The sequence below is a fragment of the Bubalus kerabau genome, chromosome 17, assembly GCF_029407905.1.
Source record: "Bubalus kerabau isolate K-KA32 ecotype Philippines breed swamp buffalo chromosome 17, PCC_UOA_SB_1v2, whole genome shotgun sequence".
Lineage (NCBI taxonomy): Eukaryota > Metazoa > Chordata > Mammalia > Artiodactyla > Bovidae > Bubalus > Bubalus kerabau.
Window position 1 is genome coordinate 68475716 of NC_073640.1, and position 21833 is coordinate 68497548.

At 48.1% G+C, this 21833-nt stretch overlaps 3 protein-coding genes, 1 long non-coding RNA gene and 1 pseudogene across 7 annotated transcripts in view; 2 read left to right on the forward strand and 3 right to left on the reverse strand.

The window, feature by feature from the left end:
- The window catches only part of LOC129632258 (zinc finger and SCAN domain-containing protein 5C-like), a 28279-nt gene that overhangs the window by 239 nt on the left and 6207 nt on the right, over window positions 1-21833 (forward strand). The gene's annotated exons all lie outside the window — the stretch shown is intronic.
- On the forward strand, window positions 240-2377 carry LOC129632325 (uncharacterized). The gene is made up of 3 exons (XR_008704464.1): window positions 240-367; window positions 1761-1910; window positions 2182-2377. It is a non-coding gene; the product is annotated as an uncharacterized LOC129632325 (long non-coding RNA).
- Window positions 3516-7995, reverse strand: LOC129632263 (zinc finger and SCAN domain-containing protein 5B-like). Its single transcript, XM_055553775.1, has 5 exons — window positions 7924-7995; window positions 6700-7206; window positions 6214-6420; window positions 4937-5087; window positions 3516-4573 (listed from the first exon to the last, which is right to left on the reverse strand). The coding sequence occupies exons 3-5, from the start codon at window positions 6364-6366 to the stop codon at window positions 3852-3854; spliced, it is 1026 nt and encodes a 341-aa protein (XP_055409750.1). The 5' UTR covers window positions 6367-6420; window positions 6700-7206; window positions 7924-7995; the 3' UTR covers window positions 3516-3851.
- Window positions 8737-12764, reverse strand: LOC129632249 (zinc finger and SCAN domain-containing protein 5B-like; annotated as a pseudogene).
- On the reverse strand, window positions 14131-16086 carry LOC129632289 (protein FAM32A-like). Of its 2 annotated transcripts, none has more exons than XM_055553811.1 (2): window positions 15955-16086; window positions 14131-15454 (listed from the first exon to the last, which is right to left on the reverse strand). In XM_055553811.1, exon 2 carries the CDS (start codon window positions 15406-15408, stop codon window positions 15061-15063), a length of 348 nt encoding a protein of 115 aa, XP_055409786.1. In that variant the 5' UTR covers window positions 15409-15454; window positions 15955-16086; the 3' UTR covers window positions 14131-15060. The 2 variants fall into 2 exon arrangements, with proteins under 2 accessions (XP_055409786.1, XP_055409787.1); XM_055553812.1 differs by having other exon boundaries at window positions 14131-15424; window positions 15955-16071.

The following is a 21833-nucleotide window of genomic DNA, read 5'->3' on the forward strand; positions in this document are numbered from 1 at the left end:
GGGAGATTCTTTGGTTGTCTCAACTCGAAGGCTGTCGATCTTTTACACCAAATGGGAGCTTCTATCGTCAATGCCATTGGATGCCTGAGAGCTACATTCCAGGTCTTATAGAGACTGATCTTGATTGATTTCTCCCCTCACAAACCATAGTCTGCATAAAAGGGCAGAATATCTTGTGTGCAATCCAGACATTGAGATGTTTGAAGCCAAGGCCAGTGACATGGGTGATCAGAGAGGCCCATGCGGGGAGCCCCAACCCCCCACAAAGGTCATACCTCCAGAGCATGGCCAGGAGGGAATCCAAGAGCTGCAGAATCTGGAAGGAGCCACGGACCTGTCTCGGGAGCAAGTGAGAGCATGGAAACAGGTAGAAGGGAGTCAGGTGGGTGTGGCTGTTTGAGGAATGGGGAGGTTCGGCAAAGGACAGGAATGGACGCATTGCTTCCAGGAATTCCAGTGGATGCAATCAGTTCCTAAGCATTTTTTCTAGTCAGTGTGAGAATGAAGCTAATCCATCTTTGTCCCTCTGCCATGAAAGCCTCTAGTCTTAGGAGTGGGGAGAAAGGAATCCTGTCTTCCTGACATGATGCTAGGTTCAGTTTGCTGCAGGTAAATGCACTGACAGCTGATTTACCCACGGCCACTTTGCCCAAGGGCACGTCATATTTCAGAATATGATCACTCCTTGCAACTGAAGGAGTGACTCCAAAGTGGACTCATTTTGCCCCCTAGTAGACATTGGGCTTCCCTGGAGGCTCAGATGGTGAAGAATCTGCTGACAATGCAGGAGACCTGGGTTCGATCCCTGGGCCAGGAAAATCCCCTGGAGAAGGGAATGGCTACCGACTCCAGTGTTCTTGCCTGGAGCATCCCATGAACAGAGGAACCTGGCGGCTAAAGTCCCTGGGGTTGCAAAGTGTCAGACATGACTGAACGACTAACACTTTCACTTTCGGACATTGAAGAATGAATGGAAGACAGTTGATTTGTTCAAATAAGGTTGGGTATGGGCTGCTGCTGCTGCTGCTGGTAAGTCGGTTCAGTCGTGTCCAACTCTGTGTGACTCTATAGCCGGCAGCCCACCAGGCCCCACTGTCCCTGGGATTCTCAAGGTAAGAACACTGGAGTGGGTTGCCATTTCCTTCTCCAATGCATGAAAGTGAAAAGTAAAAGTGAAGTCGCTCAGTCATGTCGAACTCTTCATTATCCCATTGACCGAGCCTACCAGGCTCCTCTGTCCATGGGATTCTCCAGGCAAGAGTACTGGAGTGCTATTGCCTACTCCGTGGGTATGGGCAGGAGATACTACTGACTTTCATGGAGTAGAGACCAAGAATACTGGTCATCAATTTCCTATGTACCGGGTAACCACCATTACAAAGATGCATGCATGCAAAGTCTCCAACAATGATGGAGTCAAGTGAGCTAGACCTAGAGTTCTTTACTTCCAGAGCCAGGGTCAGGCAGAAGCGGGTATGATTTGGAGAGACCTATGCATAGAGAAGTCCGAGTGCCAGTGTGATGTCCTGATTTGATTGCAAGATACGGTCTGAATAGATCCAGGACAGTCTTGGGTATCAGGAGATGATTATCAATCAGGGTGATGGGCGGACCAGAAGAAGTCAGGGCATATGCCCTAAAATGACATGAAGAAAGCTGGAGTCTTAGATCACGATACGAGGCAGATGGGGAAACAGGAAACAGTTTTCCATGGACTGAGGTAGAAGGCTTATTGACTCTGCTTGTTTGTCCCTTGTCAGGGCCAGAGAGCTCTCCCGCCAGAGACTGTTCCTGAAACAGGTGAGCTGGAGGGTCAGACGCCCAGGGAGAACTTGGAAAGGACCTGCTGGAAGACAGGGGAGAAACAAAAACGCTTCCGTCTCAAGCACCTGAACTTCTGAAAGGTCCTGGTGAGTATTCAAAACCATGAAATTCAGCAGAGTTAGTGACTCCGTCCTATGGTGGCATGCAGCTGGGTAGCCAGCATCACCATGCTTGGATGGGTGGGGTGGAGATCATTGTCCAGTGCCAACCTTCTCTGTCATCAACGTCCCAGAGCCCCACAGTCCAAGCTCTTAGCTTGGTTGCTTGATGGGAACTTCTCAGCCAACATCAGGGTTCCTGTGAGGCTGGCAGCACAGAAAATGCTCCTTGTTAAGTGTGGTTCTGAATCTCTTTCAGTGGATTCTGGGAGCGTAGATAATCCCTAAGCTGTGATCACTCACCTAGAGCCAGACATCCTGGAATGTGAAGTCAAGAGGGCCTTAGGAAGAATCACTATGAACAAAGCTAGTGGAGGTGATGGAATTCCAGTTGAACTATTTCAAATCCTCAGACACGATGCTGTGAAAGCTTTGCCCTCAGTGAGTCAGCAAATTTGGAAAACTCAGCAGTGGCCACAGTGCCCCGCCCTCCACAGTTGTTGGAGAAGCAAATGCCAACCCAGTCCAGTACTCTTGCCTGGAAAATGCCATGGACGGTGGAGCCTAGTAGGCTACAGTCCACAGGGTCGCAAAGAGTTGGACATGACTGAGCAACTTCACTTTCACTTTCAACAGTTGCCGGCATCGAAAATAAAGCTAACTTTCCTTTCCCCCAACCTGGCCTCTGTATTGGCTTTTAAGTGCGAGCAGCCAGACACCAATATCTATTACAATATCATCCTTGAGTTTGCCGCCCCCAACAAATTCCCAGGCTAATTAATTGAAGAAAACGCTGATTCTTTAAAAAGAAATACTTCATTTTCTCCATTCTGCTCCAAATGACCTCTCTTCATTTCTGCTGGAGGAGAGCCAGGTGGGATGAAAGAATGCTACCTTGAAGAATCTTTTCAAGCACAGACACCCTAGAATCTCAGTGTTCAAAAGAGCATTAATATTACATTACCTAACAGTTCATAATTCCAAAAGAATACAGTTACTTTAAATGCTCGAGTGGATGCTCAGTCGCTTCAGTCATGTCCGACTCTTTGCAACCCAACAGACCACAGCCTGCCAGGCTCCCCTGTCCATGGGATTCTCCAGGCAAAATACTGGAGTGGGTTACCATTCCCTTCTCCAGGGAATCTTCCTGATGAGGGGATCGAACCTGGGTCTTCTAGGCTGCAGGTGGATTGTTTACTGCTGAGCTACTGGGGAAGCCTTACAGAGGGTCGATATTCCACATAATAATGGCATGTAACAAACCGCTGCTATCATCTACTCCATATAAAGACTTTGGGGATAGGGTGGGATGATTTGGGAGAATGGCACTGACACATGTATAATATCATATATGAAACGAGTCGCCAGTCCAGGTTCAATGCACGATACTGGATGCTTGGGGCTGGTGCACTGGGACGACCCAGAGGGATGGGACAGGGAGGGAGGAGGGAGGAGGGTTCAGGATGGGGAACATGTGTATACCTGTGGCAGATTCATGTTGATACATGGCAAAAACAATACAAGATAGTAAAGTTAAAAAATAAAATAAAGAAAAAAAAATCTTTGAAGGGGAAATACACAGGACACTTGTTCGACAGAAATGTCTTTGTTTATTAGAAATTTAAATTTCACTGGTGATCCTCTTTTTCATCTAGACACTCTGCTAGGAGCATCCTATTTTACGATGAAATCTTCCCTAATGGGGGGACAATCAGCAGTGACCTCAGTTTCACAAAGAAGAAAACTAACGAGACCTGCATTCACTGAAAGAAGAACAACACAAAGCCAAAACTTATCACCAAAACACAGGCTACACTAAAGTAGAAATCAAATTCTGAAGGGAAAGAATTCACACCTAATTCATGTGAATGGAACCCCATCGGGTTCCAGTATGATCGTAAGTTCTTCACATGTCACCCTTTCATTGTATCACATAAGTGACAAATAATCCCGAATTTCTTTCTCGGAGCAGAAGGCACTTGGACTTGAGGGCAGGGTCCTGAGCCAGTCATCTGGAATGGATTTTCCGGTGGCGTTTGAAAGTCCCCAGCTGACGGAAGGCTGTGTGACACTCGGGGCACACGTAGGGCTTGAGCCCAGAGTGGGTGCGACGGTGAACACTGAGGTTCCCTCGGTGGCTGAAGCTCTGTCACACTGCTCATAGCGGAAAGGCTTCTCCTGGGTGTGGGTCCTCTTGTGAGCGCACAGCGTGGAGTTGTGGGTGAACTTCTTGAGGCAGAGATCACAGCTGTAGGGCTTCTCGCCAGTGTGGATCCGCTCGTGAACCCGCAGATCTGAAAGCTGTATGAACACTTTGGCACAGATGTCGCATTGAAAGGGCCTCTCTCCTGTGTGTGTCCTCTGGTGCAGGCTAAGCTGAGACTGATAAGGAAAGCTCCTTTTGCACACCCTGCATTCAGAGGGTGCCCGTGGGGGTTTCTGCTCCCTCAGGAAGACTGGTGGGTCCCACGGTGCCAGATGCACCAACAAATGGGACCCACGCTGTCCTGAGAACTCTCCTGGGTCCAAACACGTGGCTGCTTCTTGACCCACATCTTGGCAAGTGGGACTGCTCTCCCATTTCCTTTTGACATGTCTGCGATTCTTTACAGGACCTCGTCTGGATCCACTCATAGTGGAAACGTCTCCCTCTGGAACACAGGAAGAAAGGGTTCAGGAGACACATTTTAAATATCAGTTTCTTCTTGAGGATTCGTCTCTCTCCCTATGCTCCCAGAATCCCCTGAAAGAAATTCAGCACCACACTTAACAAGGAACATTTTCTGTGCTGCTGGCCTCACTGGAAACCTGATGTTGGCTGAGAAGTTCCCATCAAGCAACCAAGCTAAGAGCTTGGACTGTGGGACAGTGGAACGTTGATGATGGAGAAGGTTGGCACTGGACAATGATCTCCACCCCACCCATCCAAGCATGGTGATGCTGGCTACCCAGCCCCATGCCACCATAGGAGGGAGTCACTAACTCTGCTGAATTCCACGGTTTTGAATACTCACCAGGACCCTTCAGAAGTTCAGGTTCTTGAGATTGAAGGGTTTTTGTCTCTCCCCTGTCTTCCAGCAGGTCCTTCTCCAAGTTCTCCCTGGGCGTCTGACCCTCCAGCTCACCTGTTTCAGGAACAGTCTCTGGCGGGAGAGCTCTCTGGTCCTGACAAGGGACAAACAAGCAGAGTCAAAGCCATTTACCCTAGTCCATGGAAAACTGTTTCATGTTTCCAATTCTTCCTCATACCTTGATCTAAGACTCCAGCTTTCTTCATGTCATTTTAGGAGATATGCCCTGACTTCTTCTGGTCCACCCCATCACCCTGATTGATAATCATCTCCTGATACTCAAGGCTGTCCTGGATCTATACAGACTGTATCTGGCAATCCAATCAGGACATCACAGTTGGCACTCTGACTTCTCTATGCATACGTCTCTCCAAATCATACCCACTCCTGCCTGCCCTTGACTCTGGAAGTAAAGAACTCTAGGTCCAGCTCTCTTGACTCCATCACTGTTGGAGACTTTGCCTGGATGAATCTTTGCAATGGTGGTTACGCAGTAGATAGGAAGATGGCGACCACAATTCTTGGTCTCTACTCCATGCAAGTCAATAGCATCCCCTGCCTATACCCAACCTTATTCGAAGAAATCAACTGTCTTCCATTCATTCTTCAATGTCTGAAAGGGAAAGTGTTAGTCGCTCAGTCGTGTCTGACTCTCTGCAAACCCATGGACTATAGCTGCCAGGTTCCTCTGTTCATGGGATTCTCCAGGCAAGAACACTAGAGTGGGTAGCCATTCCCTTCTCCTGGGGATCTTCCTGACCCAGGCATCGAACCCAGGTCTCATGCATTGTTGGCAGATTCTTCACCATATGAACCACCAGGGAAGCCCAATGTCTACTGGGGGGCAAAATGAGTCCAATTTCGAGTCACTCCTTCAGTTGCAAGGAATGATCATATTCTGAAATATGACATGCCCTTGGGCAAAGTGGCCGTGGGTAAATCAGCTGTCAGTGCATTTACCTGCAGCAAATTGAACCTAGCATCATGTCAGGAAGACAGGATTCCCTTCTTCCCACTCCTAAGACTAGAAGCTTTCATAGGAGAGGGACAGAGATGGATTATCTTCATTCTCACACTGATTAGAAAAAATGCCTACGAACGGAATGCATCCACGGGAATTCCTGGAAGCAATGGGTCCATTCCTGTCCTCTGTCAAATCTCCCCATTCCTCCAGCAGCCACACCCACCTGAGTCTCTTCTACCTGCTTCCACTTTCTCACCTGCTCCGTAGATAGGTTCATGGCTCCTGGCAGATTCTGCAGCTCTTGGCTTCCTTCCTGGCCATCTTCTGGAGGTATGACCCTTGAGGGTGGTTCGGGCTCCGCGCATGGGTCTCTCTCATCATCCATGTCACCGGCCTTGGCTTCAGTCATCTCAATGTCGGGATCATGCACGGGATATTTCTGTCCTTGTATGCAGACTATGGTCTGTGAGGGGAGAAATCAATCAAGATCAGTCTCTATAAACCTGGAATGTAGCTTTCAGGCACCCAATGGCATTGACAATAGAAGCTCCCGTTTGGTGTAAAAGGTCGACATCCTTCAAGTTGAGACAGCCAAAAGTATCTCCCAAATTGCCCAACTGTGAACTTCTCTCTCCTGTTTGGGAACCACTGATACAGAGCCAAACCCGCAGGTCCTATCTTGTGATCCCTGCAGCTTGCACGTGTCTCCTCCTCCCACACCCATCACTAAGGTCCTACTCACCCACTACTTGGGTTTCTGCTTATTTCTCAGCACGTCCTCCAGGGCTTTGCAACTCTGCACTTCACTTTCTTTGAGCAGGACCTGGCACTCCAGGGGCATGCAGATCATGAACTGCTCCAGCACCAGCCTGTCCATCATCTGCTCCTTGGTGTGAAGATCTGGCCTCAGCCACAGATGGCAGAGTTCACGGAGTCTCCTCAGATCCTTGACCGGGTCGGACTCCTCTGAGCTGCTAAATGTTCTGAACCGGACGTGCCAGGTTTCCTGGTCACAGTCTGAGTCTTCCATGAGTGTGTCTTGGGGTGGCACGGATGCCGGTGACTCTGCCCCAGGGCTGTCTGTCATGTGTCCAGAACCCTGAAAAAATGGCTGGTCCTCAGCCATATTGATGGAGGAAATTTCCAGTAGGACTCTGAGCAAATGCTTCTAGAAGTGGGTGCCCAGTTGAAGCCTATGGAAATAGATTTCCTCTGCTTTTCCTCAGCATTAAAGTCACTGGTGAGCAGTCTAGGGAGACAAAAAAAAAAGAGAAACAATGGTTTCACTTTTTTCCACCCTTCTGTCTCCCCTACATCCCATATATTGGACACCATTGCTCAACTCATTCAATATTTCATAAAACTGTCTGGTCAGAAATGACCATAGGGCTTCCTTGGTGGTCCAGTGGCTAAGAATCTGCCTGCCAATGCAGGGGGACATGGGTTTGATCCCTGATATGGGAAGACCCCGCCTGCCTCGAAGCCTGTGCACCACAACTCTTGAGCCTGAGAGGGGCAACTACTGAACCCAAGCTGTAGACTCCCAGCTCTGCCACGGGAGAAGCCACCACAATGAGAAGCCCATACCCCTCAGCTAGAGAGTAGTCCCCACTAGCTACGACTAGAGAAAGCCCTCAGAGCAAAGAAGACCCAGCCCAGGAAAAATCAAGGAATTAAAAAACTTAAAACTAATAATAAACATATATGTAGTTTTTAAATGGCCATAGGGTGCTGCTCAGAAAGCCCTGAAGAAAACGAGCCACCTCACAGCAACATGTGTGGAAACATTTTTCTCCCCTGGCAGAAGACCTGGATTAACCATTGTTAACGTGGGGTTAGAGGAAGATCTCCTGTCACAAGGTCTCCCAGTTAATGTAAGATGAAAAGAAAGCAACATCTTTCTGAAACCCACCCGTGTGTCCTGATTTCTAGCCATCCTCCTTGGACGTGCCCACTCATCACTTACCCCTTCCAGGTCTCTTGCCTTCAGCCTCCTCAGGTCAGGCACTGGCTCTCAAAGTGTGTCTGGAGCTGAAATGTCTGTATTTATAGAGACTTGGGTGAAACTCCAGGGGTTGCAGGCCATAACCTCATCATCCCAGTGATTGGATAAAGGGCATGGAAGGAACAACTTTGCCTAATCTGGGTAGATTCCATTTCCTGTGGAGACTCCAACAGGACTAACCATTAAAGAGGCCACCATATTGGTTTGGCAGTAAACTTTCTCTAATGTATTTTATTTACTTTAGAGTTCATGGATGGCATTTCTTGGGGAAACAGATTGATTTTCCTGATCTAATGAATTTTTTCTCTCTGCTTGGAGACTGTGAAGCAGTCCAATAATTGTAATCCGATGGTTGTAATCAAATTGGGTTACCTAATCTTGTTTCTTTTCTCATGAAATAAGTCATCAAAGACTTTTGTCTAAAATCAGCTGATGAGATCAACTGTAAGAAACCATTTCAGAGAGGCATCACAGAAACCAGAGGTTGTACACCAGTAGGGAAAAAGAGGAGAAGGCAATGGCACCCCACTCCAGTGCTCCTGCCAGAAAAATCCCATGGATGGAGGAGCCTGGTGGGCTACAGTCCATGGGGTCGCTAAGAGTCAGACACTACCAAGCGACTTCACTCCCACTTTTCCCTTTCATGCATTGGAGAAGGAAATGGCAACCCACTCCAGTGTTCTTGCCTGGAGAATCCCAGGGACAGGGGAGCCTGGTGAGCGGCCATCTATGGGATCTCACAATGTCAGACATGACTGGAGCAACTTAGCAGCAGTTAGCAGCAGCAGGGGAAAAGAATGACACTTATCAATTTAAGAAGCCTTCTTTTTCTAAATACCTAAGGAAGCAGTATCCAAACTAAACTAGTACAAAGGGAACATATCTCAACATAATAATGGCCACATAGACAAAACCATGGCTATCACCTACTGTAGCAAAGTCTTAGAAGAGAAAACACACAGCTCTTTGATAGAAATGTGTTTGTTTATTTGAAATTTAAATTACACTGGTGAACCTGTATTTAATCTAGCCATCCTGCTGCTGCTGCTAAGTCGCGTCAGTCGTGTCCGACTCTGTGAGGCCCCATAGATGGCAGCCCACCAGGCTGCCCCATCACTGGGATTCTCCAGGCAAGAACACTGGAGTGGGTTGCCATTTCCTTCTCCAATGCATGAAAGGGAAAAGTGAAAGTGAAGTCGCTCAGTCGTATCTGAGTCTTAGCGACCCCATGGACTGTAGCCCACCAGGCTCCTCCATCCATGGGATTTTCCAGGCAAGAGTACTGGAGTGGAGTGCCATTGCCTTCTCCAGCTGTCCTGCTAGGAGAATCCATTTTACAAGGAAATCACACCTGACAAGTAGGCAATCAGCACTAGCCTCACTCTGATGATGAGGTAATGATAACCAGTGAGACACAGCTTCATTGGAAGAACAAGAAAAGCACAAAGCAAAAACATGTAAGAAAACCAGAGTCTAACATCATAAGGCAATTCTCCTCCAACTGAAAATACACAAATGAAAATGAAAACTATAGTCTATAGCAATGTAGAAAACAAAATCCAAAGGGAAAAATAAGTCATAACCCAAATATCCTAATTCACTCAAATATCCTAATTCACGTGAGGGCCCTGGGTTCCACGATCCTCCTATGCCCTTCCCCTGTCATCCACACTTTGTATCACACAGGTGACAAATCATTCTCAATTTTCTCATTAAAACAGAAAAGACCTGGACCTGAGGGCAGGGTCCTGAGCCAGTCATCTGGAATGGATTTTCCGTTGGCGTTTGAAAGTCCCCAGCTGACGGAAGGCTGTGTGACACTCGGGGCACACGTAGGGCTTGAGCCCAGAGTGGGTGCGTCGGTGAACATTGAGGTTCCCTCGGTGGCTGAAAGCTCTGTCACACTGCTCACAGCGGAAAGGCTTCTCCTGGGTGTGGGTCCTCTTGTGAGTGCGCAGCGTGGAGTTGTGGGCGAACTTCCTGAGGCAGACATCACAGCTGTAGGGCTTCTCGCTAGTGTGGATCCGCTGGTGAACCCGCAGGTCTGAAGGCTGTATGAACCCTCTGGCACAGATGTCGCATTGAAAGGGTCTCTCTCCTGTGTGTGTCCTCTGGTGCAAGGTAAGCTGAGATTGACAAGGAAAGCTCTTTTTGCACACCTTGCATTCAGAGGGTGCCCGTCCCGGGGTTTCTGCTCCCTCAGGAAGACTGGTGGGTCCAACGGTGCCAGATGAACGAATAGAATGGGACCCAAGCTGTCCTGAGAACTCTCCTTGGTCCAAACACGTGGCTGCCTCTTGACCCACGTCTTGGCAAGTGGGACTGCTCTCCCGCTTCCTTTTGTTACGTCTGTGATTCTTCAGAGGACCTCGTCTGGATGCACTTGCAGTGGAAACGTCTCTCTCTGGAACACAAGAGGAAAGGGTTCAAGGGCCACATTTGAAGTATCACTTCCTTCCTAGGGACTCTCACCTCTCTCCCTGCCCTCCCAGAATCTTCTGAAAGAAGAGACTCAGCAACATATTTATCAAGGAGCATTTTCCATGGTGCCAGTCTTATTGGAACCATCCCTAATCTTGGCTACAGTCTTCACAGCATCGAAAGTACCTAAGGGTCTAGCTGATGAAACACTCTGGAACGTTGACGATGGAGAAGGTTGGCATTGAAGACCCAACTCCTATGCCACAACACCAAGGGATGGAAATCCTGGGTATCCCTTCCTGGACATCAGTGGAGGCAGGCAGTACTTCCTGTAGTCTCCAAGTTTTTAATACTCACCACGATCCTGCAGAAGTTGAGGCTCTTGAGATGAAAGGGTTCTTCTCACTCCTGTGTCTTCGCGCAGGTCCTTCACCAAGTACTCCTTGGAGGGCGTCTGACCCTCCAGTTCACCTCTTTCAGGAATGGTCTCTGGCGGGAGAGCTTTCTGGCCCTGACAAAGGGCAACCAAGCAGAGTCAATCCCACTGCCTTAGCCCACGGCAAGCTCTGTCTCCTCTTTCCCCACCCACCTCGTACCCTGATCTCACACTCCAGCTTTCTGAATATCAGTTTGGGAGATATGCCCTGACTGCTTCCCATCACCCTGATTGACAATCCTCTTCTGATTCCCATGTCTGTCCTTGATCTATACTGACCACCTCTGGCAAAAGTCCAGACTTCACAGCTGGCACTGCCAATTATCTTTGCACCTATCTCTCCACCTCATCTCACAGTCTCCAGGCCCTGAATCTGAAAGCAGAGGATTCTGGCTCTAGGGCTCCTGACTTCACCACTTGTTGATACCTTGCCTGGATTTGTCTTTGTCATGGAAGGTGGCCTGGGGCATAATAAGATGATAAGCAGTATAGCTGTTATACTATAGAGCTCTGTTCTATACTATATAGCTCTATTCATGAGAAATCAGTAGCATCTCCTCCCCCCGATTCACATTTCAAAAAAATCCACTCTCTCCAGACATACTCCAAAATCTGATGGGGAAAATGACTCCAACGGGGAACTTGTTATGCAATTCAAGGTGTTTACAATATCCCCCAATATTAAGTGCCTCTGATGAAATCCATCATGGGTGAAACCACTGTGAGTGCACTTATGCCTGATGAACTGACCCAGCACCATCCTGTGGAAACAGGACTCCTCTGCCCTCATGCTTAGGGCCACAAGCTTTCATGGTGAAGGACTATGAAAGATGGATTGTCTTCATTCTCACACTGGCTGGAAAATGCCGGGAACGGAATGCATCCATGGGAATTCCTGGAGGCAGAGGGTCCATTCCTGTCCTTTGCCCAGTTCTCCCAATTACTTCCGCAGCCACCCCCACCCGACCCCCTTCTACCTGCTCCCAGACTGAAGGTCAGGACATCACACTCACCTGCCCCCTCGACAGGCCCTTGGCTCCTGGCAGATGCTGCCCGTCTTGGCTTTCCTGCTGGCCCTCGTCTGGAGGGATGACACTGACTGTAGGCTGGGGCTCCCTGGCTCGGTCTCCCTCACTGTGCCCCTCACTGACCTCAGATCCTAACATCTCAACACCCGAGACGGGCATCAAAACATCCTCGCCTTGGACACGCACTACAGCCTGTGAGGAAAAATTCAAATAGGATCAGTCTCCCCTCACAAGATCCAAAAAGGTATTCATTGCGTATCCCACCCTAGGAGCCCACCTCCTGGGAATGACATTTGAAAGACCAACACCCTCCAAGTGAGGATCAACAGAAACATCTCCAGTGATGCCACAGGCAAGTGCTCACCCCTCTGGGAATCCCTGATTTAGAGCCAAGCCCTCTGATCCTTCTGCTTCATCTCCCAGCTCCCAGCCCCTCATCCCACCGTTCCCTGTCTCACAGGGTCACTAGGGTCCTACTCACCCATTTCGTCAGTTTCTTCTTCTTTATCAGCACCTCCTCCAGATCCTTACAAGTCTCGGCACCACTACTTTTGACTAAGACCTGGATCTCAGGCGGCACGCACATCACGAACTGCTCCAGCACCAGCCTGTCCACCATCTCCTCCTTGGTGTGAAGATCCGGCCTCAGCCACAGCCCGCAGAGTTCACGGAGCCTCCTCAGAGCCTTGATGGGGTCGGATTCGACCGAGCTGATAAACGTTCTGAAGCGAACGCGCAACTCTTCCAGTCGGAGTCGCGGTTTTCCCTTCGGGTGTCTTGGCCTGGCGCAGACGCCGGCGACTCTGCTCCGGGGCTGTCCGCGACGGGGCCACGACCCCTTGTCTGGTTCTCAGCCATACCGACTGTAGAGCTTTTCAGTAGGACTCTGGGCAAATGCTTCTAGAAGTCCGTGCCCAACTGACCCCGATCGAAAGGAATTTCCTCTTGCTTTTCCTCAGGAATAGATTCAGTGTTCAGAAATAGGGGGCAAAAAAGAAAAAAGAATGCAGCCAATTAGTTTTATTTTCATCCACCCTACCATCCCTCATCCCAATACTGGGCAGTATTCCCGCCTCAGAATTTCACACCAGGGACAAGAATCCATTCTCTTACTCCTCCGCCATCCATCTTATACTACAAGAAACTGTGTGGTCACAACTGTCCACAGGGCGGTGCTTAAAAGCCCTTTTTGAAAAAAATGAACCACCCCACAGGCCACCATGGAGTGTGGAAACAATCTCATCTCACAGAAGATTCCACAAATGAACCACGGTTTATGTGTGGCCGGAGGCAGATCGGTGGATTTCACACGGTCTCTGAGCGAATGCAAGGGGAACAGAAAGCCAGGACTTACTGAAACCCACTTCCACGGGCCCTGACTCTCTAGCGATCTCTTTAGACACTTCCCATCAATTACCTCCTTGAAGCCTTCTCGCCTCGGTCCTCCTCAGTTGGGGACTCGCTCTCCAACTCGGCTGGCGGAGACACGTCTCTCTTTCGCGCTGGAGAAACGCCGGCCCTCTCGGCCTGTTACCCGATCGGCGCATGGATTCGGTGAGGGCGGGGCGAAACGTTCTAGATAATCCCTCTTTACTTAATCACAGGGATTCGATTGCCCACGGAAACTCGCTCAGGAGAACCACGATTTGCTAAAGAGGCCTCCATAGTGATTTAGCGACAGGTTCTGTGTATTTTTGTTGTTGTTCTGTTTTTGGCCAAGCAGGGAGGCAGGTGCCATCTTAGTTCCCAGACGGCGGAAGGACACCACGGCGCCTGCCGCGGGAGCGCTGAGTCTCACCCGCTGGGCGCGCGGGAAATCCCTCCATTTCCTTTTGGATTTCATTGATTTTGGACTTTGGGAATTGCATTTTGCGATGAAAGAACTGGTTTCAATGATCTCGTGAATTTTTGGTCTCGCTGCCTGGAGGGTCTGACGGAGTCAGAGACATGGTGGTGGGAGCCAGATCGGTTTGACTCCTCTGGTCTTTTCTGTTCATGTGAGATAAGGCTTCAAAGGCTTTTCTAAAATCAGCTGATGAGCTAAGGTGTGAGAAAACCCGATTTCTAAGTAGCCTTTTTGAAGAGTAGAAGTTGTACACCTATAGGAAAGAAGAATGACACCTTTCTCTTTCAGAAGACTTCCTGTTCGAAACACCTCGGGAAGAAATCCTCGAACAAGTATGGAGTGAGTCAATCTATCTCAGCATAGTAACAGCGATGTAGGCAAAACCACGGCTATCACCTATTCCCTGTAGAAAAGTCTTAGAAACTACTCAGACACTCTTTGACAGAAATGTGTTTATTTGAAATTTAAATTCCACTGGAGAGCCTGGCCTCTGTGCCAGGGACATGCAGTTTTACAGTGAAGTCCGGCCTGACAGGAAGGCAGTCAACAGGCTCAGTTTCATGATGAAGTACTGTTAACTAATGAGACATGATTTCAGTAGAAGAATAACAAAAGAAAGCAAAAACTTATTGAAACAGGCTACACTAAAGTAGAAAACAAAATCCAAAGGGAAAAATAAGCCATCACTCAAATATCCTCCACATTCATATAAATTTAACCCCCCCGGACCGAATATCCTCCGAAGCTCTTCACATGTCATCCACCCTTTGTGTTACAGAAGTGACAAATCATTGTGAATTTCCTTCTTGGAGTAGAAAGGACTTGGACCCGACGGGCAGGGTCCTGGGTCAGTGTTTCCGAATGGGTTTCCTGGTGGGATTTCAGAGACCCCAGGGAGAAGAAGGCCAGTGACACTCGGGGCACACGTAGAGCTCGAGACCAGACTGTGACCACTCAGGTTCCCACTGTGGTTGAAACCTTTTTCACAGTGCTCACAGTAGAAAGGCGTCTCTTGGGTGTGGGCCCTCTGGTGAGCATGCAGCATAGAGTCGTGGGGGAACTTATTGGGGCAGAGATCACTGCTGTAGGGCTTCTTACCCATGTGGGTCTCCTGGTGAACACACAGGTCTGGTGGCTGCATGAACCATTGGACATGGATGTTACACTTTTTTTTTTTTAATTTAGAGTTAAAGGGCCATCTCTCTTAAATGCAGTTCCAGTATAAGGGCCCATTACTTTGATAAGCATGGCCTCAGCAGAAGACTGAAAAGGATGTGTGTAAAAGAATGTTTCCAAAGGCTCCAGAGATGACCCCAACTCTGCTTCCTGCTTCCCCTGGACAATACTCCATCTCCTGGGCGGGGCGGCTACTTGGTCCAGCTGACTTTAGGAATGTCATAGTGCTCCGTGAGCGTGTCCAGGTGTCTGTTGAAGTCCTCCACTCTCTGCTTGTGGGTTTTGGATGCTTTCTTCAGGATCCTCTCCATTTGTCGCTTCTCCTGCACCTTCTCAAAGGCCACCTGGGCTGGGGTCCGCTTGTCGAGGTGGTGCCTCAGCTCCTCCTCCTGGTTCTTCTGGATTTTGCCCATCGTTTCCAGGAGCTTTGCTTTGTCTCTGCCCTTTTTCTTCTTCCGCTTGGTCACGTCAAGCTCTGTGACTCCTTTGAGCTTCAGGGGTCCCTTTTGGACCTGCTCATAGGAGTCCATGCTGCCCATTTTTGGATTCGGATTTCTAAAAGGACAAAAGTCCGGGGTCGGTTTTCTGAAATGGAAATTGGGACAATATCGTTCTCCTCTGTAGATCCGAGAGGTTTTTGTGTGTGGGGTAACACAAATGAACACAGATGAACATTTCTGCTTAGTCCAGGGGGCCAAGGTTCAGAAAGCCTTGTGAAATAAATGCACCACACCGCACCACCGCATGGAGGGTGGCAACACCCTATAAATCAGGGTGATTTATAAACCTATAAATCAGATGGAGGCAGGAAAGGGGAGCCTGAAAGACCTCTTAATTAAAATGTCTTTTATGCAAGCGAAGGATCCGTGTTCCGTTATATTTCCAAAGTTCCTTTTACATGTTTCAAGTCCGTTCTTCCCCCCTCACAGAGAGCTCGGCAGTCAACCGTTTAAGGGAGATCCACTGCTTTCACAGGGTCTTTGAGCTGATGCAAGGTGAGTAGAAAACCCGCCTTCCGAAACCCACCACCTCCTTCTGTATTGCTTCCCAAACCTTCTCCTTAGATGTTCTCACTCATCACTTACCTCCTTTGAGCCCTCTTGCCCTCAGCCTCCTCAAGTCGATGACTGGCTATCAGTGCGTGTCTGGGGCTGAAACATCTCTATTTATAGAGAGCCGGGGGAAATGGCAAGGGTCCCTGCTTGTTACCCCATCAGCACAGTGATTGTGTAAGGGCGGGTCAAGCCATTTATATGACCTCATTTTAGATAATCCAGTTTATCCATGGATCCAGTTTCACACGGACACTCCACCAGAATAAACCCAATTTATCCAAGAGGCCTCCATGTTGGTTTTGTGGTAGACTTCTCTGATAGCTCAGGTGGTAAAGAATGTGCCTGCTATGCAGGAGATGCTGGAGTAATTCCTGGGTCAGGAATCTCTTCTGGGGAAGGGATAGGCTCCCCACTTCAGTGTTCTTGGGCTTCCCTTGTGGCTCAGCTGGGAAAGAAGTAAAGTGAAAGTCTTTCATTCATGTCCAGCTCTTTGTGACCCTGTGGATGTACCGTCCAATGAATTCTCCACCCCAGAGGACTGGAGTGGGTAGCCATTCCATTCTCCACGGGATCTTCCCAACCCAGGGAGCGAAGCCAGGTCTCCCACATTGCAGGCAGATTCTTTACCACCAGGGAATCCTGTGCACTTTTTGGCAGTAAGATTGATTTTCCTGGTCTAGAATATACTTTTCTCATTTACCTGGAGAGTTGGAAGGAGTCAAAGCATAGGTATCTGAAAGTTTTAACCAGTTTGGTTCGCCTATGCGTCCCTGGTGGCTCAGTGGTAAAGAATCTACCTGCCAATGCAGGAGACGTGGGTTCACTCTCTGGGTTCGGAAGATCTCTCGCAGAAGGAAATGGACAACGCACTGCAGTATTCTTGCCTGGAAAATTCGATGGACAGAAGAACCTGGTGGGCCATGGAATAGCAGAGTTGGACACAACTCAGCGACTAAACAACCCTTTTTAAAATCCCGCATGTCAAGATCTCGGACGAAGTCAGAATCTGGAATGTTGTGCAGGGGATGTGCCACTTTTGGGGTGGCAGTCTGCCTTTTCAGTAAGTACGCTTTGGTGTGGTGCAGACACTGGTGATTCTGATAACAGTGGTCTAGGACTATTCCATGACCCCACAAAAAATGTACATTCTTTAGCCATAGTGACTGAGGAATTTACTAGCAAAATGTTGAGCACATGCTTCTAGAAGCCCATGACAATTCACCCCTATGTAAAGGGATTTCCTCTACCTTTCTTCAGCAATGTATTCACTGTTCAGAAGAATGGGGGCAAAAGATAAATGAACAGGACTAGTTTCATTTTATTCCACCCTTCCATCTCCTCTACATTCCTCATCCCAATACCCAATACCATTCCCTCACTGCTACACTCTTTCATATTGAATGGACCTTAGTCCATCCATCATTCTTCTGACATCCACCTTTTCAGGAAAAAAATGTTGAAATGTCTGAAAGGCTCCCTAGATTTTGATTTCTGTAGTCTGGGACTATGTTGTTCTTTGCTGTACTTTCAAGAAATTTACAGTGTGTGAGACTCCTCAAATGGATATGAACAGCAATGCCAGGTTTTATATTATTCAGTCAAGACAAGCCACCAGGCAAGGCTCTCAGTCATTCTTCTGGGGAAAAAAAATACGAGGAAGCCTATTTAAACACTGAATTCCATGTAGTATAGTGACGTTGGAAATGTTAAGCACAGATTGTCCACCCAAAACATGTCCTTGCTGTCACTAGGGTATTTATTAGCTCCAAGGAAGGGACGCACAAAAGGATCCAAAGAGAATCAAGTTCCTGATCACATACTTGTTATGGTCATGAAACACACAACATACAATTTTGACTCTTTTATAAAGTGTACGATCTTCTTCCACCGAGTTTGGTCACAATTTTGTGCAGCTGTCAATGTTGTCTACTTCCAACTCTTTTCATCACCCCAAGAACAAAATGTGAATCATGAAAAGTCCCTCCCCATTCTCTGCCCACCTCCTCCCTTACCCTTGTCAATCCATTCATCTACTTCTTGCATCTATGGGTTCAGTTCAGTTCAGTTCAGTTGCTCAGTCGTGTCCGACTCTTTGAGACCCCATGAAAGGCAGCACGTCAAGCCACCCTGTCCATCGCCAACTCCCGGAGTTTACTCAAACTCATGTCTATTGAGTCAGAGATGCCATCCAACCATCTCATCCTCTGTCGTCCCCTTCCCCTCCTGCCTTCAATCTTTCCCAGCATCAGGCTCTTTTCAAATGAGTCAGTTCTTTGCATCAGGTGGCCAAAGTATTGGAGTTTCAGCTTCAGCGTCAGTCCTTCCAATAAATATTCAGGACTCATTTCCTTAAGAATGGACTGGTTGGATCTCCTTGCAGTACAAAGGACACCCTAGAGTTTTCTCCAACACCAAGGTTAAAATGCATCAGTTTTTTGCCTCTCAGCTTTCTTTAAGTCTAACTCTCACATCCATACACGACTACTGGAAAAACCATAGCTTTGACTAGCTGGACCTTTGTTGGCTAAGTAATGTCTCTGTTTTTTAATATGCTGTCTAGGTTGGTCATAACTTTTCTTCCAAGGAGCCAGAGTCTTTTAATTTCATGGCTGCAGTCACCATCTGCAGTGATTTTGGAGCCCTACCGCCACCCCTGAAAATAAATTCTCTCACTGTTTCCACTGTTTCCTCATCTATTTGCCATGAAAGGATGGGACCGGATGCCATGATCTTAGTTTTCTGAATGCTGAGTTTTAAGCCAAATTTTTAACCCTTCTCCTTCACTTTTATCAGGAGACTCTTTGGTTCTTCTTCACTTTCTGCCATAAGGACGGTGTCATCTGCGTGTCTGTGGTTATTGATATTTCTCCTGCAAATCTTGATTCCAGCTTGTGTTTCATCCAGCCCAGCTTTTCTCATGATGTACTCTGCATATAAGTTACATAAGCAGGGTGACAATATACAGCCTTGACGTACTCCTTTCCGATTTGGAATCAGTCCTTTGTTCCAAGTCCAGTTCTAACTGTTGCTTCCTGACCTGCATACAGATTTCTCAGGAAGCAGCTCAGGAAGTCTGGTATTCCTGTCCAACAATTTTCCACAGTTTCTTGTGATCCACACAGTCAAAGGCTTTGGCATAGTCAATAAAGCAGAAGTAGATGTTTCTCTGGAATGCTCTTGCTTTTTCAATGATCCAATTGATGTTGGAAATTTGATCTCTGGTTCCTCTGCCTTTTCTAAATCCAGCTTGAACATCTGAGAGTTCATGGTTGATGTACTGTTGAAGAGTGCTTGGAGAATTTTGAGCATTATTTAGCTAGCGTGTGAGATGAGTGCAATTGTGCAGTAGTTTGAGCATTCTATGGCATTGAAATGGAAACTGAACTTTTCCAGTCCTGTGGCCACTGCTGAGTTTTCCAAATTTCTTGACTTATTGAATGCAACACTTTCACAGCATCATGCCTGAGGATTTGAAATAGCTCACCTGGAATTCCATCACCTCCACTAGGTTTGTTCATAGTGATTCTTCCTCAGGCCCACTTGACTTCACATTCCAGGATGTCTGGCTCTAGGTGAGTGATCACACCTTCGGGATTATCTGGGTCGTGAAGATCTTTTTTGTACGGTTCTTCTGTGTATTCTTGCCATCTCTTGTTAATATCTTCTGCTTCTCTTGGGTCCATACCATTTGTGTCCTGTATTGTCCCCATACTTGCATGAAATCTTCCCTTGGCAAATCCAAATCCTTTCTCACACCCTCGGAGGGCAGTGCTCCTCACACTCTCTACCTTCTCCTCCACTCCCCAGCCACCTTGCACACCTGACCATACCAAGCCCAACTGGTTTTGCAGTCTAGTTTTAGGGTTTTCTTCCACTGTCTGGAAAGTCCTTCCCCCGACACGCTCAGGCTATCTTCAGATCTCAACACAATCAGTGGTTCTTTGGAGACGGACAGGCCTGGCTGTTGCTTTATCGCCCGGCATCTCACTCCATCACTACGATTCCTCAATAGGAGTTTCTCAGCCTCGGTATGTATTTTCTCTTTTAAATCCATTAATTCTGGCTGTGCTGGGTCTTTGTTGCTGCTCCTGACGCAGGGCTCCTCTCTAGTCGCGGGCACAGGCTTCTCACTGCAGTGAGCTCTCTCGTGGGGAGCCCGGGCTCTCGGGGCTCTGGGCTTCAGTAGTGGCGGCTCCCAGGCTCGGTGCTTGTGTTGCGCGGCCTTAGTTGCTCCTGAGCACTGGGAGGCCTCCATAGTGATTTAGTGACAGATTCTGTGTATTTTTTTTGTTCTGTTTTTGGCCAAGCAGGGAGGCAAGTGCGATCTCAGTTCCCAGAGCGCGGAAGGAAACCACGCCGCCTGTAGCGGGAGCGCCAAGTATCACCCGCTGGACCGCTAAGTCTCAACCGTGGGACCGCTCGGGAAATCCCTCGGTTTCCTTTTGGATTTGATTGATTTTGGACTTTGGGGACTGCATTTTGGGGTGAACGGCTTGGTTTCAATGATCTCGTGAATTTTCGGTCTCACTGCCTGGAGGGTTCGACGGAGTTAGAGACATGGTGGTGGGAGCCAGATCGGTTTGACTCCTCTCGTCTTTTCTGTTCTTGTGAGAAAAGTCTCCAAACGCTTTTCTAAAATCAGCTGATGAGCTAAGGTGAGAGAAGACCTGATTTCTAATAGCCTTTCTGAAGAGTTGAAGTTGTACACCAATAGGAAAAAGGAATGACACCTATTACTTTCGGAAGCCTTCCTTTTTCTAAACACCTCGGGAAGAAATCCCCAAACAAGTATGGAGTGAGTGAATCTATCTCAGCATAATAACAGCCATGAGGGCAAAACCACGGCTATCACCTATTCCCTGCAGAAAAGTCTTAGAAACTATGCAGACACTCTTTGACAGAAATGTGTTTATTTGAAATTTAAATTCTACTGGACAACCTGGCCTCTGTGCCAGGAGCATGCAGTTTTACAGTGAAGTCCCGCCTAATAGGAAGGCAGTCAACAGTAGGCTCAGTTTCATGATGAAGTACTGATAACTAATGAGACATGCTTTCAGTAGAAGAATAACAAAAGAAAGCAAAAACGGATTGAAACAGGCTATACTAAAGTAGAACACAAAATCCAAAGGGAACGATAAGCCATCACTCAAATATCCTCCTCATTCATGTAAATGGAAGCCCCTGGACCCAAAATCCTCCGAAGCTCTGCCCATGTTATCCACCCTTTGTGTTACAGAAGTGACAAATCATTGTGAATTTCCTTCTTGGAGCAGAAAGGACTTGGACCCGAGGGCAGATTCCTGGGCCAGTGGTTCCGAATGGGTTTCCTGGTGGGATTTGAGACACCCCAGGGAGCAGAAGGCAGGTGACACTCGGGGCACATGTAGGGCTCGAGCCCAGAGTGTGACCACTGAGGTTCCCACTGTGGTCAAAAGCTTTTTCACAGTGCTCTCAGCAGAAAGGCTTCTCTTGGGTGTGGGTCCTCTGGTGAGCATGCAGCGTAGAGTCGTGGGGGAACTTCTTGGGGCAGAGATGGCAGCTGTAGGGCTTCTCGCCCACGTGGGTCTCCTGGCGAACACACAGGTCCGGAGGCTGCATGAACCATTGGACATTGATGTTGCTTTTTTCTCTTTGTAATTTAAAGGGCCCTCTCTCTTTAATGCAGTTCCAGAATAAGGGCCCATTACTTTGATAAGCACGGGCTCAGCAGAAGACTCAAAAGGATGTGTGTAAAAGAATGTTTCCAAAGGCTTCAGAGATGACTGCAACTCTGCTTCCTGCTTCCCTTGGACAAAACTCCATCTCCTGGGTGGGGCGGCTACCTGGTCCAGCTGACTTTAGGAATGTCATAGTGCTCCGTGAGCGTGTCCAGGTGTCTGTTGAAGTCCTCCACTCTCTGCTTGTGGGTT